At 37.2% G+C, this 21010-nt stretch overlaps 1 protein-coding gene across 2 annotated transcripts in view; it reads left to right on the top strand.

The window, feature by feature from the left end:
- The window catches only part of TRIM36 (tripartite motif containing 36), a 367128-nt gene extending 354019 nt beyond the window's left edge, over positions 1-13109 (top strand). For both annotated transcript variants that reach the window (XM_053701564.1, XM_053701563.1), the window contains one exon: positions 11527-13109. In XM_053701564.1, coding sequence (XP_053557539.1) covers positions 11527-11881 — 355 coding nt within the window. In that variant the 3' untranslated portion in view covers positions 11882-13109. The remainder of the gene's footprint in view (positions 1-11526) is intronic.
- The last annotated feature ends 7901 nt before the right edge of the window (positions 13110-21010 follow it).

The raw sequence follows: 21010 nt of genomic DNA, 5'->3' as shown, positions 1-21010 counted from the left end.
CCGTCTTATCCTGATGAAAAATCAGAAAAGGAGATTCACAAGAAAGAGCAGATAACTCTGAAACTCTTCTAGCAGAAGAGATGGCCAAAAGGAACAAGACTTTCCAAGAAAGTAATTTAATGTCCAGAGAATGCATAGGTTCAAACGGAGGAGCTTGTAAAGCCCCCAGAACCAAATTCAAACTCCAAGGAGGAGAGATTGACTTAATGACAGGTTTGATACGAACCAAAGCCTGAACAAAACAATGAATATCAGGAAGATTAGCAATCTTTCTGTGAAACAACACAGAAAGAGCAGAAATTTGTCCTTTCAAAGAACTTGCAGACAAACCTTATCCAGACCATCCTGAAGAAATTGTAAAATTCTAGGAATTCTAAAAGAATGCCAGGAAAAAAGATGAGAAGAGCACCAAGAAATGTAAGTCTTCCAGACTCGATAATATATCTTCCTAGATACAGTTTTACGAGCTTGTAACATAGTATTAATTACGGAGTCAGAGAAACCTCTATGACTGAGAATCAAGCGTTCAATCTCCATACCTTCAAATTTAAGGATTTGAGATCCTGATGGAAAAAAGGACCTTGCGATAGAAGGTCTGGTCTTAACGGAAGAGTCCACGGTTGGCAAGTAGCCATCCGAACAAGATCCGCATACCAAAACCTGTGAGGCCATGCTGGAGCCACCAGCAGAACAAATGAACGCTCCTTTAGAATCTTGGAAATCACTCTTGGAAGATGAACTAGAGGCGGAAAGATATAAGCAGGATGATACTTCCAAGGAAGTGACAATGCATCCACTGCTTCCGCCTGAGGATCCCTGGATCTGGACAGATACCTGGGAAGCTTCTTGTTTAGATGAGAAGCCATCAGATCTATTTCTGGAAGTCACCAGATTTGAACAATCTGAAGAAATACTTCTGGGTGAAGAGACCATTCGCCCGGATGTAACGTTTGGCGACTGAGATAATCCGCTTCCCAATTGTCTATACCTGGGATTTGAACCGCAGAAATTAGACAGGAGCTGGATTCTGCCCATACAAGTATTCGAGATACTTCTTTCATAGCCAGAGGACTGTGAGTCCCTCCTTGATGATTGACATATGCCACGGTTGTGACATTGTCCGTCTGAAAACAAATGAATGACACTCTCTTTAGAAGAGGCCACGACTGAAGAGCTCTGAAAATCGCACAGAGTTCCAAAATGTTGATTGGTAATCTCGCCTCCTGAGATTCCCAAACCCCCTGTGCTGTCAGAGACCCCCATACAGCTCCCCAACCTGTCAGACTTGCATCTGTTGAGATCACAGTCCAGGTCGGAAGAACAAAAGAAGCCCCCTGAACTAAACGATGGTGTTCTGTCCACCACGTCAGAGAGTGTCGTTCGTTCGGTTTTAAAGATATTAATTGATATCTTTGTATAATCCCTGCACCACTGGTTCAGCATACAGAGCTGAAGAGGTCGCATGTGAAAACGAGCAAAGATCGCGTCCGATGCAGCAGTCATAAGACCTCGAATTTCCATGCATAAGGCTACCGAAGGGAATGATTGAGACTGAAGGTTTCGACAGGCTGAAACCAATTTCAGACGTCTCTTGTCCGTCAACGACAGAGTCATGGACACTGAATCTATCTGGAAACCTAAAAAGGTTATCCTTGTCTGAGGAATCAACGAACTCTTTGGTAAATTGATCCTCCAACCATGTTCTTGAAGAAACGATACAAGTCGATTCGTATGAGATTTTGCTAAATGTGAAGACTGAGCAAGTGCCAAGATATCCTCCAAATAAGGAAATACCACAATACCCTGTTCTCTGATTACAGATAGTAGGGCACCGAGAACCTTTGTAAAAATCCTTGGAGCTGTTGCTAGGCCAAACGGCAGAGCCACAAACTGGTAATGCTTGTCTAGAAAAGAGAATCTCAGAAACTGAAAGTGATCTGGATGAATCGGAATATGCACATATGCATCTTGTAAATCTATTGTGGACATATAATGCCCTTGCTGAACAAAAGGCAGAATAGTCCTTATAGTTACCATTTTGAATGTTGGTATTCTTACATAACGATTCAATATCTTTAAATCCAGTACTGGTCTGAAGGAATTCTCCTTCTTTGGTACAATGAATAGATTTGAGTAAAACCCCAGACCCTGTTCTGGAACTGGCACAATTACTCCAGCCAACTCCTAGATCTGAAACACATTTCAGAAATGCTTGAGCCTTCACCGGATTTATTGGAACGCGAGAAAGAAAAAATCTTCTTGCAGGAGGCCTCATCTTGAAACCTATTCTGTACCCTTGAGAAACAATGTTCTGAATCCAAAGACTGTGAATCGAATTGATCCAAATTTCTTTGAAAAATTGTAATCTGCCCCCTACCAGCTGGGCTGGAATGAGGGCCGCACCTTCATGTGGACTTGGGAGCTGGCTTTGGCTTTCTAAAAGGCTTGGATTTATTCCAGACTGGAGATGGTTTCCAAACTGATGCCGTTCCTGTAGGGGAAGGATCAGACTTTTGTTCCTTATTGTGACGAAAGGAACGAAAACGATTAGCAGCCCTATATTTACCTTTAGATTTTTTATCTTGTGGTAAAAAAGTTCCTTTCCCCCCAGTAACAGTTGAAATAATAGAATCCAACTGTGAACCAAACAATTTATTACCTTGGAAAGAAAGGGAAAGCAAAGTTGACTTAGAAGACATCTCAGCATTCCAAGTTTTAAGCCATAAAGCTCTTCTAGCTAAAATAGCTAAAGACATATACCTGACATCAACCCTAATTATGTCAAAGATGGCATTACAAATAAAGTTATTAGCATGTTGAAGAAGATTAACAATGCTATGAGAATTATGATCTGTTACTTGTTGTGCTAAAGCCTCCAACCAGAAAGTTGAAGCTGCAGCAACATCCGCCAAAGATATAGCAGGCCTAAGAAGATTACCTGAACATAAATAAGCTTTTCTTAGAAAGGATTAAATTTTCCTATCTAAAGGATCCTTAAAGGAAGTACTATCTGCCGTAGGAATAGTAGTACGTTTAGCAAGAGTAGAGATAGCCCCATCAACCTTAGGGATTTTGTCCCAAAATTCTAATCTGTCAGATGGCACAGGATATAATTTCTTAAACCGTTTAGAAGGAGTAAATGAATTACCCAGATTATTCCATTCCCTGGAAATTACTTCAGAAATAGCATCAGGGACGGGAAAAACCTCCGGAATAACTACAGGAGATTTAAAAACCGTGTTTAAACGTTTAGATTTAGTATCAAAAGGACCTCTATTTCCTCTATTTCTAATGCAATTAAGACTTCTTTAAGTAAAGAACGAATAAATTCCATTTTAAATAAATATGAAGATTTATCAGTGTCAATCTCTGAAACAGAATCCTCTGAACCAGACAAATCATCATCAGAATCAGAATGATGATGTTCATTTAAAAATTCATCTGGAAAATGAGAAGTTTTAAAAGACCTTTTACGTTTACTGGAAGGAGGAATAACAGACATAGCCTTCCTAATAGATTTAGAAACAAAGTCTCTTATATTAACAGGAAGACCCTGAGTATTAGATGTTGATGGAACAGCAACAGGTAATGGAACATTACTAAAGGAAATATTATCTGCATTAGCAAGTTTATCATGACATTCATCACAAACAGCCGGAGGAACAGTTACCACAAGTTTACAGCAAATACACTTAACTTTGGTAGATCCAGCATCAGGCAGCGATTTTCCAGAAGTAGCTTCTGATTCAGGGTCAATCTGAGACATCTTGCAATATGTAATAGAAAAAACAACATATAAAGAAAAATTTATCAAATTTCTTAAATGACAGTTTCAGGAATGGGAAAAAATGCCAATGAACAAGCTTCTAGCAACCAGAAGCAAATAAACAACTAGACTTAAATAATGTGGAGACAATAATGATGCTTATATTTTTTAGCGCCAAAAAAGACGCCCACATTATTTGGCGCTTAAATGCTTTTGGCGCCAAAAATGACGCCACATCCGGTGACGCCGACATTTTTGGCACAAAAACGTCAAAAACATGACGCAACTTCCGGCGACAAGTATGACGCCGGAAATGACAGAGACATTTTTTTGCGCCAAAAAAGTCAGCGCCAAGAATGACGCAATAAAATGAAGCATTTTCAGCCCCCGCGAGCCTAACAGCCCACAGGAAAAAAGTCAAATTTTAAGGTAAGAAAAATGTATTAATTCATATGCATTATCCCAAATAATGAAACTGACTGTCTGAAATAAGGAATATCGAACATCCTGAATCAAGGCAAATAAATGTTTAAACACATATATTTAGAACTTTATATAAAAGTGCCCAACCATAGCTTAGAGTGTCACAAAAAATAAGACTTACTTACCCCAGGACACTCATCTACATATAGTAGAAAGCCAAACCAGTACTGAAACGAGAATCAGTAGAGGTAATGGTATATATGAGTATATCGTCGATCTGAAAAGGGAGGTAAGAGATGAATCTCTATGACCGATAACAGAGAACCTATTAAATAGACCCCGTAGAAGGAGATCATTGAATTCAAATAGGCAATACTCTCTTCACATCCCTCTGACATTCACTGCATACTGAGAGGAAAACCGGGCTCCAGCCTGCTGCGAAGCGCATATCAACGAAGAATCTAGCACAAACTTACTTTACCACCTCCACGGGATGCAAAGTTTGTAAAAACTGATTTGTTGGTGTGGTAAGGGGTGTATTTGTAGGCATTTTGAGGTTTGGGAAACTTTGCCCCTCCTGGTAGGAATGTATATCCCATACGTCACTAGCTCATGGACTTTTGCTAATTACATGAAAGAAATGATGTTACCCATGAGTTAGTAAAATATGGAGCGTTTCGGTACAGTACTAAACCCTGAATTATTACTGTATTTCCCCAGTTAGGCCCATATGAGTTAATTAAACATTGCAGCTAGTGTCAAGTCTGCAAATATGCATAGAAATCAGAATCCTTTTTTTTTTTTTTTTTTTGATTCAAAAATCCGATTCTTAAATTATTTCTCTATTTATTCCTCTTAAAATGTCAAGCACTTCTCTGCCTATGCAATGGATTCCCACTAATTGGTATAAAGGGAAGAACAAGTGAGTTGCAGTACAAATATTATTTTTTTTACAAGTGTTTTTGCCAAGAGATTATTAATTTTATAAATACACTAAGATTCTTAATTTCTGCAGGACTTTTATTGCCTGGACAATTTAATAAGACTTTTTTTTTTTTCTCAATAAAAATGGACTGATCAATTGTTCCTATATTTTCAACATAGAAATATAATTTGAATTTGTGATCCAGTATATATATATGTGTGTGTGTGTGTATATATATATATATATATATATATATATATATATATATATTGAAATAATGTATCAGCACTACACTCCTTAGTTATGTGAACCATAAAAGTGGAAGGGATGTGGGGTTATGAACCCCCAATAGATTACCTCCCACTTGTGCAAAGAGAGTTAATGAATTAATTATCACTATTAAAGAAAAAAGAGTAACTCTTAGTCCAGCACAATGGAATCGCACAAAATTAAACTTGAAAGATTTAAAGATCTGACACTCAAGTATATAAAAACAGACACATAGAAAAAGCAATTTAGATATAAGTTTATCATAAATCAAAGCATATAGTTATATACATATATTGTATGGCAACAATTGATTCAAACCAGATATTCCCCTGTAAATAAAAAAGTCAAATGGTATTAACCCTTATAAGAGGCCTCTATTATAGGGTGTAAACATATAAGTTTGCATATAAATGCTGATTGAGGAAAGCTCTAGGTACACATATACAGCGTGCATATGAAAGCTGTTAAACGCTGCTTTGAGCTAAATCCTAGGTGCTTAGAAAATCACTGCAATCAAGCCTATACAATTGCCTTATCCTTGTCATTCACTCCTAAGTCGATCTTAGGTGATACGCTATAAAGTGCATTTTGGATTTTTGGAATTGCTGTCCTTTATATATTCTGCAATCAAGTAAACTTGGTTTTGCTTTTCGGTGCATCACGTGCATAAAATATTTGGAGACCTTATGAAGATGTAATCTTTTCTTTGGCTGTGAATAATAGCCAGCAAACTTATATGTTTACACCCTATAATAGAGGCCTCTTATAAGGGTTAATACCATTTGACTTTTTTATTTACAGGGGAATATCTGGTTTGAATTAATTGTTGCCATACAATATATGTATATAACTATATGCTTTGATCTATGATAAACTTATATCTAAATTGCTTTTTCTATGTGTCTGTTTTTATATACTTGAGGGTCAGATCTTTAAATCTTTCAAGTTTAATTTTGTGAGATTCCATTGTGCTGGACTAAGAGTTACTCTTTTTTCTTTAATAGTTTTATATATTTTTATATATATATATATATATATATATATATATATATATATATATATATATATATATATATATATCCTTAATACAGGGAGAGTCCATAGGCTTAAACACCTCCCCCACTTCCCTCATCCCCCAGTCATTCTTTGCCTTTCGTCACAGGAGGTTGGCAGAGAAGTGTCAGAAGATTTAGGAGCAGTTCCTTATGGAGGGTAGTACTCTTCGAGATGGGACTGGAGTTTTAAGTAGTCTTGTCAGCCTCTCAGTGAGAGCATTGATGAGTTAGTCTGGAGATGCAGGGAGAGTCTTTCTGCAAAGCCATCCAGACTCATATTAACAGCTCCTTAAGCAATCAGTGTTGACTAGTTTCGCTGCCTGCTTTTCTTCACTCAAGTCCATGTCAGAGGCGCTTGAAGGACTGTGTCACTGTTCCACTGCATCAATTCTGGTAAGATTGTTTCATTTTTACACACGTTAACAATAGAAGACAGGGTGTCAGTGGGACTCCATCTTTACGGAATGAAGCGTTAATATCTCCTGAGGGGGGTTATTGAACAGTGGGGATTTTTTAATCATCATATAGGATTTTTACTGCTTATTTGCAAGAACGTTTGGGCTTATTGGCTGATTTGGAACGTACAGGTTACTTTCATTTTGAGAGCTGCACAGTTTTTTTTATTAAGCTGGCGTGCCTTTTCTTAGCAGGGGTGGTCCTGCATGAGCACCATGTGACCGGGAGTGGTCACGTTTATTCCTGCTTCCGATTCCTGACCGGGTGTCTATGGAGAGGAGCGTCTTCTCTACCTTGATTGTGGGCTTTTTTTCAATAAAAATGGACTGATCAATTGTTCCTATATTTTCAACATAGAAATGTAATTTGAATTTGTGATCCAGTTTATATATATATATATGTGTGTGTATATGTGTGTGTATATATATATATATATATATATATATATATATATATATATATATATATATATATATATTGAAATAATGTATCAGCACTACACTCCTTAGTTATGTGAACCATAAAAGTGGAAGGGATGTGGGGTTATGAACCCCCAATAGATTACCTCCCACTTGTGCAAAGAGAGTTAATGAATTATCACTATTAAAGAAAAAAGAGTAACTCTTAGTCCAGCACAATGGAATCTCACAAAATTAAACTTGAAAGATTTAAAGATCTGACACTCAAGTATATAAAAACAGACACATAGAAAAAGCAATTTAGATATAAGTTTATCATAAATCAAAGCATATAGTTATATACATATATTGTATGGCAACAATTGATTCAAACCAGATATTCCCCTGTAAATAAAAAAGTCAAATGGTATTAACCCTTATAAGAGGCCTCTATTATAGGGTGTAAACATATAAGTTTGCATATAAATGCTGATTGAGGAAACTTGAAAGATTTAAAGATCTGACCCTCAAGTATATAAAAACAGACACATAGAAAAAGCAATTTAGATATAAGTTTATCATATTTTTGTCTCTCTCCTTTTGTTCAGGAAGGAGGATGTCTTTCTTATTTAATCCTTTTGAGCGAATCCGGTTCTTAGGAACCGTATTTTCCAGCAAACCTCGTTCTGATCCTAGGTTTCCTTTTGGCATCTGGGGTTTAATATAGCAGTGCCCTGCTCCAGAGTTTACAGTAGCAGTGCCCTGCTCCAGAGTTTACAGTAGCTCCCGGGTCTTAGCTTTCTGGTTTCTTGCCATCGGCTGTTAATAGACTTTTATGGATTTTCTCTTGTCTTTTTGATCCTCAGGGTTGGATCTAGACTTGAGTTTCTGAAGTAGACACCAGGGGGGTTTCCAGGATGCTTTTTTGTCTTACGGACTGGAAGTTTTTTCCTAAAACCTTGCGATATGCCCTCCAGTCCCCCTTCTGGTCTTTGTTGGCCCGGGGTGGGGGTGGGTGTTATATGGACAGCCGAGGCTGAGTCTTCAGCATGACATTGTTCCTTTTCTATATCTGTCTTAACAGACTTATAGGGATTACCGGTTGGGGTATTCGATCCTTTGTTTTGTTCAGTCCTCTCTTTCTTGAGTAGCTCTTCAGGGACGTTTTTGTCTTTGTTGCTTCGCTGCCTGTGGGAAGAAAGTGTGGGTCCGTGGATCAGGAGTTTCTTTCTTTCCTTTTATCCTATGGTTCCTCAGACGAGCATTCTGCCTTGAGGCTTCGGTCTTCTGGGTTTGTACCAGTTGGGACCTTTCAGTTGGTAGCTCCTTTTTTGGAAGGGGAGAGTTCCTACTGTGTAGACGGGGGGACTTTGTGTTTGGTGGTGGGCAGAGACCCACTATGGCTCTTTGTCAGCAGTCCCCTAATTGATAAAGCTCTTCAGGAACGGATGTTCCCTACTATATTTTCTTACTCGAGGATCGGTATCTGATTGGGGAAGCCGATCAGGTGTCCTTGCCTATCCCTGGTTTCCTCTAACGCTCTCAGGGTAATGTGGCATAGTGGTTAGATCCACCGCTTCTGAATCATAGGTTGTGGCTTGGAACCCAGGTCAACTTCTGTTTTTTTTTTTTCTGCCAGAAGGTGCATCTGGTGTCTGCTAGCATCCCTAAGTAGAATGTTACTCCTGAATCTTTAGTTTGAGCTGTTGGATCCTCTTCTTTGTGATAAATTTAGTCTTTGTTGGAAATAGTCTGATCCTAGCAAAGCTAGCGGCAAGTGAGACTGATTGCTCAGTTTATGTTGAGAGTTCGTATCGTGGTTTAGGGGCTCCACCTCCATAGATCTTGTTGCATGGTGTCATGGAATCTTATTCCTCAGAGGCGAATTGCGAAAGATCGTTTGGGCTTAGCCAAGAGAGAGTTTTCTGAAAGGCTACATTCCTTTCCATTGGCACATAGTTGGTCCCTTGTCATCTATTATAGGTGTTGACCACCCATGTACGGAGGAGCTAGATCATTCTGGCTCTATCGGACTTCAGGAGTTTGTCTTTATTTCCTCCATGATGAGCTGGGAAAGGGCCTTCCTAGCGAGCTCTGGCTCGAGCAGTCCTTTTTGAGACAGATGGCTGTTTTATCTTGGGTACCTTAACTGCATTGCATGCAGTAGGTTGCGGGTCGAATCCAGCGGCAGTCCTTGTTCCTTGATTGTGGGCTTGCAAGCAGTTTTCGATTCCCTGATTGTTCTTCTGTTCCAGAGGAACTCTCAGGCGTTTTGCTCTTTTTGCTAGGGCACTGACTGCGGTCAGGCCGATATCTTTCTTGCTCCTTTTTTTCCTACCCGTGCAGGTGGTGGTCTTTAAATTCCTTCTTCAGTTGTCTATTCCGTCTGTAGATTGTTTTTCTACATGCCATGGTCCCTATGTTGTAATCTTGCAATACGTACTCCTTAAAGGAGTTTCCTCTTTATTAAGACTGTTTGCAAGTTTGTTAGGGTTTTCTCCCTAATATTATTTTGTTATTTTCATTTCTAAATGGAAAAGAAAGGGGTTTTCCCCTTCAAGGATTCTTGCCTTGATATTATTTTGGACTGTGGAGGCTTGGTTACCTTCTTTATTGTTAATGGAGGAGTGTTTTTTTTTTTTGTTTTTTTGTTTTTTCACTTGACCTGGGAATCAGTGGGTTACTAGCCTCCTCAGAGGTTATGGCTCAGTTCAAGAGCAGTGACGTTTTCTTGGGTCTCTTGCATGAGATCTTTATGGTTCTGATTATTGGGCGGCTATCTGGTCCTCCGAACATTCTTTTTACTTCTGTTGAAGCAGCATTGGGAGAATGGGTTTGTTGCAGGCTGTGGTGCCCTCAGATTTGGGCCACCTCTGCTTTTGCCCTCCTCCTCTTTTGCCCTCCCGTTGGCATTCAGTGTCCTCTGTAGCTTGGGTATTAGTTCCCACAAGTAATGAATGCAGCTGTGGATGCTGTATTAAGAAGGAAAACATAAATTATTACTTACCAGGTAATTTTCTTTCCTTTGATACAGGGAGAGTCCACAGCTCCCGCCTGTTCTCTGACTGGGATGGCCCTAAATTCCAATTTTTCTTCTGGCACCTTTTTCACCTTGATATTTCTCCTATTGTTACTTTGTTTCCTCGGCAGAGTGACTGGGCGATGAGGGAAGTGGGGGAAGTATTTAAACAAATGCCATCTGGTGTGGACCCTATAGTTTGAATGTAACACAAAACTACTATATATGGGCCTATGTTAGTCATGTGACTCAACTCATTTTGTTTTTACCATCTGTGTTTTGCACTGCGCACATTTACGTTGCTCTATTGATGTGTATTGTATATTGGGTATTCTGCATATTTAGAGCCTTAATATATAAGGACATAATTAAACTCAGATGTTTTCTACATTTAAAAGAGTGCTGTATTCCCTATCTATATTTAAGGAGCATTTATCATGATGTATCCTGTTTCTTTTCTTGTAGTTTTGTGTTACAACTGTTGCCAGTGGGGGGACCCAATACTCTACAGAAAATGTTATTAAAAAAAAAGAAGCTATTTTATAGGTACTGTCAGAATGCTGCCAATACTAAGCATGGCCGCAAGTAGTGGGAGGGGCAAGGTTAGAGAGCTATTTCGGGGGGTCAGGGTGGTGGGAGGGTTAAATAGGACCACTACATTGAAGAAAAATAAATAAATAATAAAAATACATAATAAAATAAACACAAAAACCAAACACTGCATATTGGTAGACTGTCTGCCAGTACTTAAGAGAAACCCAAAGTTTGTGAAAAAGTTAACTTTTTTTTATGATCGCATTTGGTGGTGAAATGGTGGCATGAAATATACCAAAATGGGCCTTTGGGTTGTCTACTTAAAAAAAATTATATAGTTTTGACAGGTAAAAAACAAACAAAATAATGCTCTATATCTGTTTTAAATGGAGTGATGGCAAAAATGCTATAAATTCTCCGGTATTATGGGCAAGTTTTTCTCTTAAAGACCCTGTAGTGAACGTGTTAATGCTTATTGGTAAAATTGCTCTTTATACTAGTCTGCAAATAAGATTAACAGAAAACCCCTATCAGTCAGTGATGTATAGCAGAAAGCACACAGCTGATGTATTAGGTTGAAATCTAAAACACTTATGTAAATTTTTGTTTTTAGTTAAAATTTGTGCAGCTTTCTTTCTTGTGCACCTGCCGTGCTTTTATTAAGACTACTTGTTTTTCAGGTACGATCAAGACAGTGGTCATGACAGTGGGAGTGAAGATACTACATTCGATACATCTCAGCCCTTTACTCTGGCTACTGTAGGAATGCGCAAATTTATTATCCCAAAGGCTTCCAATGTTTCTAGCAAATGTGCAGAAAGAGTGCTTCCCTTGCCAAGTCGCATTGGCATTTGTTTGGACTATGAGAAAGGCATAGTTGGGTTCTATGATGCTAATACCATGAAGTGCCTGTATGAGCGAGAAGTAGACTGCACTGGAACTATGTACCCGGCCTTTGCATTGATGGGCGGTGGAGGAATAAGTCTGGAAGAGTTTATAACAGTTAAACATTTGGATTATTCCAATGAAATGTAAAAGGACAATTCAGATGTATTATTTTGCAGTTAGAAACCAGTCTAATATGAATGTTACAAATGATCTTGTCGGTATATTCTTTGCACTTTTAATTGTCATTCCACTGACTTTGTGTGTAAGTTTTCTTTGTAGCCTTAAAGTGACTTAAATTCAGTGCAGAAAAGTTCATGGTCCTAATTGGTTGGATTAATTTATTACACTTTTCTGCTGTTTTTGGATTACATTTTTTAAAATATAATGGTTTTAAAATGTTTAGAATTATTAAGCCATTTTTATCACAATACAATGTTTATTACATTGTCTTTTAGAGGAAAGTGACTACTATTTGTTGGTTATTACAACCATTTTAAGTCACTTTATACTAAATGAGACAGATCCTTTAGCAAACACAAACTTCTTCCATAGTGAAGTGTTTAAGATAAAACTATTTATTTGCTATTTAGCCCTCGCTGTTCTTAGGAAGCCGATTTGTGGCTTTTTTTTTTTTTTGGCTTTTTTTTTTTTTTTTTATTGCCACCAAACGGAATGTTTTCCTAAAATTACATGTTGTCTTTGTCTGTGTTTTTTTTAATGTTATATTTATGTTGTGTGAAAAACATAGTTTATTAATTTAACTATTATAAGCCTTAAAATAAATGCTAAGCAATGGAATTAAAAATGAATACACATATTTACTTTGCATTTCTGGGTGGGTGATTTGGTAGAATTAGATTAAATAATTAATTAAATAGCATAATTTTAAAAATAGAAATTCACTAAATAGGTGCCAGCTTCATAGCTTGTATTTAAAAACACATTTTATTTATTTGGACACATATTAACTCCATTGTGCACACTAATTTAGACAATATTAAGATGACATTTTTTTCAAAGCACACACATATGTTTCTAAGCAGGTATCTGAACATAATCCCTGTTTAGACGATGAAATTCACAAATATATAGCACTCCGAATGTTTGTTTTATTCTACGGTACTAATGAATGGTTACATTTTTTTTTCTTCCTTTTTAATTGCACTTTATAGCGGAGATGGAGCTAAACACTATGCAATGGTTTATGAATTATGTAATTAAGCTGCTACATTGAAATACTGGGTACTAATGAGAAAATATAAATTATGCAGTCTCTATTTCCATAGTAAAGCTTTATTAGGGCATATGAGATTATATATACTTTGTGTTGTTGTTGTGGTGTTTTTTTAAATAAAATATTAAAACCTCTTTATAATGTCCATTTAGGTTTGAATTTTGTTTATCAAATTATGCATTTAAAAAAAAAACATTTTCTTTTGTCTATTTTAAAATCTAATTAAACTAGCTGTAGGCACAAAATGTTTCTTTCATGTAATTGTCAAGAGTCCATGAGCTAGTGACGTATGGGATATACAATCCTACCAGGAGGGGCAAAGTTTCCCAAACCTCAAAATGCCTATAAATACACCCCTCTTGTAGCAGGAAACACCTTTTATTAGAGCAACGTTTCGAGGCTACTTGCCTCTTTCTCAAGCTTACATATACTAAATTGTGAACAAGACTTTATTCACAAGGCAATTAGTGAAGGGCCAATCCCCAGGCTCACAAGGGGCGTGTGCAACAGCATGACAACACACAAAAACTTAATGGCAAAAATATCAATTGTTAACCCATTAGAGACTGACTGGAAGATTGGTCCAACAAATATATACAATTAAAAACAATATTGCTAAACAGAAAAGAGGAAAAGCACAATAGGATCAAAAAATACAGTATAGTACTAAGAGAATACAGTTTAAATTAATGGCAAAAGGTCAAATTTTCTGTTGAGCCCCTTTGGTGACATAGTATCTAATAACCAAATCCATTTGGCTTCCTTATACAATAAATCTCTCAACCTGTCACCTCCTCTGGATTTTTTACTTGCATGGTCAATGACCATAAATCTTAATTGATTGGCTTGATGGCCTTTATCCAGAAAATGGGAGGGGACAGGAAGATGAGATAGTTTATCATTACCAATGTTAGATTTATGCTGACAGAAGCGGTCCTTGACCTTCTGGGTGGTCTTGCCTATATATAATAGGCCACATGGGCACTTAAGAGCGTATACCACATATGTGGAGTTACATGTAAAATACCCTGGGTTTAGTGTGAAAACAAGCACGACTAACATTGAGTTCCTTGACACCATGGTATATGTTTCTGAAGGCAGATTACAGACGGATCTGTATACAAAACCGACTGATCGCAACACTTTGGTACACTTCTAAAGACTCTAGGAGGGTGAAAACTAGATCTGTGCAACAAAGTCCCAACTCATACGAGTGAATAGAATTGTCACTGACCCAGAAAAAAGTCAGGCAAGATCAGGCCAAATGGTGGAGAAATTCATCAAGAGAGGCTATAGCCCACATGAACTTAGCCAGATTCAGGTGGATCCTACTGTTGATGCTGTGGCTAAAACTACAGGATTTCCTAATAGGATCTCATTTGTTAGCACATTTAGTACTATGAGTAATAGTATTTTTCATATCATCAAGAAGAATTGGTTTATGCTAAAGGAAATCTAAAAAAAGAAAAAACAGAAGCGCCACATGGCCCAATATTGTTTGGTCCAAAATTGTAGATCTTAAGATAGACAAACAGACTCACATTTAGGAGAGCACCTCAGTTAGTGCTAATAGGGGCAGTCTGGGATCTATTCGGTCACCCAGAAGACCAACTTCCAGCACAGGAACTGAACTCTATATGGACAGAGAAGAGACACAAGTGCCTATATGGCCTAGTATTGTCGGTGCAAGTAAACAAAGCCAGATATTAATAGGAGTGGTACTCACAATGTATCAAGCACCTCTTTTGATGCTAAGGGAGCATGGAGGGATCAATATGGTCACCCAACAGACTTATGGCAGGGTATCCAGGAGAGAGATGATGGTTCCCAGGATGGTCAAAGTAATAAATGTCCTCAGATAAGGCAGGTGGAGAAAATTCCAAATAAGAGAGAGCAGCAAGTGTTCAAATTCTAGAACAGGCTTTATTAAAATAAGTTAAAATAACAGGCAACGCGTTTCTCAGCCAATGGCTGTTTCATCAGGCTTCATAAAATGTTTACTGAACACTTGCTAGATATACCTTAAAATCAATTAGGGTGATGATGTACAGATGGTAATGGGAGGGGTTAGCTTAATTGTTCATACCCTCATAACCAATCAGATAATACAAAATGTGATTTGACTTCATAGCCAATCGGATAATACAGAATGTCATAGAGTTATACAATGTACATAAAACATACAACACATATAAAAAAATCATCCACAGCTCACTAGTTTATGTCATTCAAATAAAACCTCATAAGGTCTATACATAATATCATAAACTAAAGTTATAAAGTCAAATTTCCTACCTTGTTAAAATCCAAACTGCACTATGTATTTAAATGGCATACATGAGAGAATAATAGAAGCTGTGATAAAATGTTCATGAGGGAATAGATTAAATGTAATAATATGTTGCAAACTACTTGTCAAGTGCAGCTAAAGTTGAGCACTATCGAGGACGGCGTCCTAAGACGCTTAGTGCGCATGACTGGACACGATGTGTAAACAGTTTAGGTTGCTTAGCAGCTAGTCAAGTTCCTGCGTGTAACCAATAGGCAGATAGATAGGAGGAGATAGAATCAGTCTGTAATCGACTCTAAAGTTTCAATGCTGTATTGATCGTATATCTTATGGGGATGTGTATCACGCAAATCGCAGACCACAATGTTGACAGACTGAATAGAACTTATTCACTGAGGACACACTTCCAATTTAATAATAAATGCGCTCGATGTAATATACTTATGTCTTTAAACGGCGCTGTAGCTGTGTGTGCTCCTTATTCGTCTGTAGCTAGATGAGATCGCGGTAAACGTCACTATAACAAATGACTTACTATGACCTATCAGATGTGAGAGTCATCTAGTGATGATAGGATAACCTTCAAGTCAATCAAACAACATCTGTATGATGATAGGATAAGGAATCTGTGTAATGATAGGATAAGGAATCGTATGTAATTTCTTTTATTAGATATATAATCTACAAGAGTATAGTGACTATAGATTTTTAGAGGATATAATATCATATCATACCTATGTCCAAATAATAGGAATATGATAGGAATAATAATAATAAGGCTAATTGAACTGACACCGTAACCGCAGCACTACCAGAGCTAGTAACTAAAATCAACTAGCCAATCGTGTCAAAGTGTTTCCTATTGGGAGCTCAAAGTTACTCTGATACTAATCCATTGTGTCAGAAATTGTATTAATAATTATGGTTAAATGATAAATAATTGTTCCAAGCTATGGTATAATACTACATCATCATAATTATCGCACCTAGCGGGACAAATGGCAGCTAACTAATCATAAAAGACCATATTGATAAGTATATTTTCTAGGTGATATATATAAAATTAATAAACATAAAAAATGAGCAACAATAAACTGTTAAATGTAATCCAATGAACCTACAAAGGAATAAATCAGCACAACTAATTGTGAGAATGTGTCTAGAAAAACTAAAAATCAAGACTAATCAGATGATTTAACAGTCAACATGATCAGCTCAATTGCAGGAGGCAAGATAGAAAAGTGGTCAGTCAAGAAGAAACAAATATTCATCCGTATCCACTGTGACATTATTTTCACAGCGTGATACATTTGAAAATGAAATGCAGGTGACATTAATGGTCACCTATGTGTATCAATAGGAAGACAATCACAATATCACACCAGACTCATGTCTATATATATATGTGTACTCATAATAGTAATATACACATATACATATAAACCCACAACCTCATATTAACAAAAAACCAGGCAAGTGTAAAATGCATAAGTACAACATACTATGCTACACCAGGAGCGACTAGACTCCCTTAAGAGATATATATAACCAGATCAAATAGTGCAGCCACTATAAATAATAAAATATAGTGAGAAGATATTAACATTATCAATAAAACTAGTAAGATTCTATCCTAACTTAAAAGAAAGGATTAACACTCATAGATCAAATGCTGCTAGGTCAACACATTCGTTAAGGCCATCCGGGGCCAGAGTATGTAGTTTATGGATCCAGTAAGTCTCTCTACGCCGTAGAGTGAGCATAGCATTATGACTATTCCGAGGTATCTGCTCGATAGGTGTTATAGAGAGTGTTTTTGCACTACCTCTATGTATATAAGCACAATGCCTAGATAGACTGTGTTTCAAGAATTTCCTTTTTATGTTGTAAGTATGTTCGCTTCATCTTTTCTTGATGGTACGTCCAGTGCGCCCTACATACTGGACCCCACAAACACAACTCACGAGATATACCACAAAAGTAGATTCACAAGACAGCCTTTTTGTGATTTTGAAAGTTTCCCCTGTTTGGTTAGACGAAAAAGTGTTGGTTCCGCTTTTCACGATCTTGCACATATTGCACCTCGATTTCATACATTTAAATAATCCAAATTTAGGTAAAAAATTACCAAGATAAGTCTTATTTGTCCTAATACTAGAGTTCTGGCTGTCAATCTTATCTCTAACAACTTTACTGGGGGCCAGTTTGTTCTTCAGCGTAGGAGCCCTCCTATACACTACCCTCGGTTTGATGGAAGTATATTCCTTAAGATAAGGATCATTGCAAATAATAGGCCAATGTTTATGAATTATTTGTTTAATTTGTCGATGTTGGTTGCTATAGCCAGTCACAAATAGAGGTATTTCTAAAGTGTCACTTGATTGTTGTTTGTTAACAGATTTTTTATTTTTATTATTTTTCTTTTTGTCAAATGTTAGATATTTGTTTCTATCATCTTCTAGGGCTCTGATGTATCCCTTGAGTACCAAATCCAGAGGATAACCCTTCTCTAGAAACCTATCCTTCAATATCTGGGATTGTGTTATATAGCTATCAACCGTGCTACAGTTCCGCCTAATGCGTTTGAACTGACCATATGGTACATTCTTTTTCCAACTATGGTAGTGATTACTATTAAAATTGAGAAAGCTGTTACAATCCACCTTTTTAAAAAAGGTTTCAGACATGATGGTTCCCGCTTCTGAAAAATATAATGACAGATCGAGGTATTCTATCCTAGTAGACTGGATGTTACTGGTAAAGACTAGACCAAATTCATTATTATTTAGAGATGATGAGTAAAAAAGGGCTTCTTCGTGTGAGCCCTTAAATATGAATATCAAATCGTCGATATAGCGGCCATAGAACACCAGACCCGCACTCATAGGAGACCCAAAAACATGGGTCTCCTCAAATTTGCCCATATAAAGGTTGGCAAAACTGGGTGCGAATCTGGTGCCCATGGCCGTCCCCTTGACTTGAAGATAATGTTTACCTTGATAAATGAAATAGTTATGGTGCAGTATAAACCGTATCATTTCTGAAATGAATGTTTGCTGTTTTGGAGGCATATATATGTCAGTTTTCAAATATGCTTCTACAGCTAACAAACCTTTATCATGGGGGATGTTGGAGTATAGGGAACTAACATCACTTGTTATCCACCAGATGTTAGATTCTGTTTTAGTAATACCCAGACTCATTAATTTATTAAGCAAGTCGGTAGAATCTCTAATGTATGAGGGAAGTGTCACTACATATTTTTGTAGAAATGAGTCTACATACGCAGATAGATGGTCAGTAAGGCTGTCAATACCAGCCACTATAGGGCGTCCTGGGGGGTTGGACGCATCCTTATGCACTTTCGGAAGGTGGTAATAGAACGCTACGCTAGGGTTTTTGGGATACAAGTAGTCTTTCTCTTTCTTAGTTAGAATTCCCTCTTCGAAACCCTCTAATAGAAGCGAGAATAGTTGTTTCTGAAACAAAGGAGTAGGGTCTCCCGGTAATACCCTATAATAGGTGGTATCATTAAGAATCCTATCAGCCTCCCGAATGTAATCTCGGATGTTCTGAATCACAATACCCCCTCCTTTGTCCGCTTGGCGGATCACTAACTCTTTGTTGGACATGAGAGAATCAAGGGCCTTACGTTCCCCAGGACTTAGATTATTCTTATATTTTGATTTCTTAGGAAGTTTTTCTAAATCATTAAGAACCATGGACTGATATATGCTGATGTGTGAATTTTTTGTCCTTGGCGGATTAAAATTAGATTTAGGTTTAAAGTCAGTATGTATATACTTCTCAGTCAATTGCTCCAATAGGGTATCCGGTTCGTACATAATCACACCATCTTTTAAGCATTCATTCATAGTATCAACAATAATGGGCATATTTGTTGTATTCTTTAGTCGTTTCTCAGCAAAATATTTCTGGAGAGAGAGTTTTCTAGTAAAATTGTTGACATCAACGAATAGCTGAAACATATTGAAGTTGTTAGAGGGGGAGAAAGATAACCCCTTCCCTAAGACTCTAATCTCATCATTTGATAAATTGTGGTCTGATAAGTTGAAGATACCCTTCCTATATTTCAATAATTTCTCTTTTTTAACGGTTGAGGATCTTCCTCTGCTTCCCCGTTTACGTATGCTCTTTTTTGTCTTGGAGGTCTTGGGGATAGTGACCACTGCCATTTGTCCCGCTAGGTGCGATAATTATGATGATGTAGTATTATACCATAGCTTGGAACAATTATTTATCATTTAACCATAATTATTAATACAATTTCTGACACAATGGATTAGTATCAGAGTAACTTTGAGCTCCCAATAGGAAACACTTTGACACGATTGGCTAGTTGATTTTAGTTACTAGCTCTGGTAGTGCTGCGGTTACGGTGTCAGTTCAATTAGCCTTATTATTATTATTCCTATCATATTCCTATTATTTGGACATAGGTATGATATGATATTATATCCTCTAAAAATCTATAGTCACTATACTCTTGTAGATTATATATCTAATAAAAGAAATTACATACGATTCCTTATCCTATCATTACACAGATTCCTTATCCTATCATCATACAGATGTTGTTTGATTGACTTGAAGGTTATCCTATCATCACTAGATGACTCTCACATCTGATAGGTCATAGTAAGTCGTTTGTTATAGTGACGTTTACCGCGATCTCATCTAGCTACAGACGAATAAGGAGCACACACAGCTACAGCGCCGTTTAAAGACATAAGTATATTACATCGAGCGCATTTATTATTAAATTGGAAGTGTGTCCTCAGTGAATAAGTTCTATTCAGTCAGTCAACATTGTGGTCTGCGATTTGCGTGATACACATCCCCATAAGATATACGATCAATACAGCATTGAAACTTTAGAGTCGATTACAGACTGATTCTATCTCCTCCTATCTATCTGCCTATTGGTTACACGCAGGAACTTGACTAGCTGCTAAGCAACCTAAACTGTTTACACATCGTGTCCAGTCATGCGCACTAAGCGTCTTAGGACGCCGTCCTCGATAGTGCTCAACTTTAGCTGCACTTGACAAGTAGTTTGCAACATATTATTACATTTAATCTATTCCCTCGTGAACATTTTATCACAGCTTCTATTATTCTCTCATGTATGCCATTTAAATACATAGTGCAGTTTGGATTTTAACAAGGTAAGAAATTTGACTTTATAACTTTAGTTTATGATATTATGTATAGACCTTATGAGGTTTTATTTGAATGACATAAACTAGTGAGCTGTGGATGATTTTTTTATATGTGTTGTATGTTTTATGTACATTGTATAACTCTATGACATTCTGTATTATCCGATTGGCTATGAAGTCAAATCACATTTTGTATTATCTGATTGGTTATGAGGGTATGAACAATTAAGCTAACCCCTACCATTACCATCTGTACATCATCACCCTAATTGATTTTAAGGTATATCTAGCAAGTGTTCAGTAAACATTTTATGAAGCCTGATGAAACAGCCATTGGCTGAGAAACGCGTTGCCTGTTATTTTAACTTATTTTAATAAAGCCTGTTCTAGAATTTGAACACTTGCTGCTCTCTCTTATTTGGAATTTTCTCCACCTGCCTTATCTGAGGACATTTATTACTTTGACCATCCTGGGAACCATCATCTCTCTCCTGGATACCCTGCCATAAGTCTGTTGGGTGACCATATTGATCCCTCCATGCTCCCTTAGCATCAAAAGAGGTGCTTGA

Source organism: Bombina bombina, chromosome 2, assembly GCF_027579735.1.
Source record: "Bombina bombina isolate aBomBom1 chromosome 2, aBomBom1.pri, whole genome shotgun sequence".
NCBI classification, from domain to species: domain Eukaryota; kingdom Metazoa; phylum Chordata; class Amphibia; order Anura; family Bombinatoridae; genus Bombina; species Bombina bombina.
Note: the sequence above shows the minus strand (reverse complement) of the source record. Positions and strands in the feature narration are given on the sequence as shown.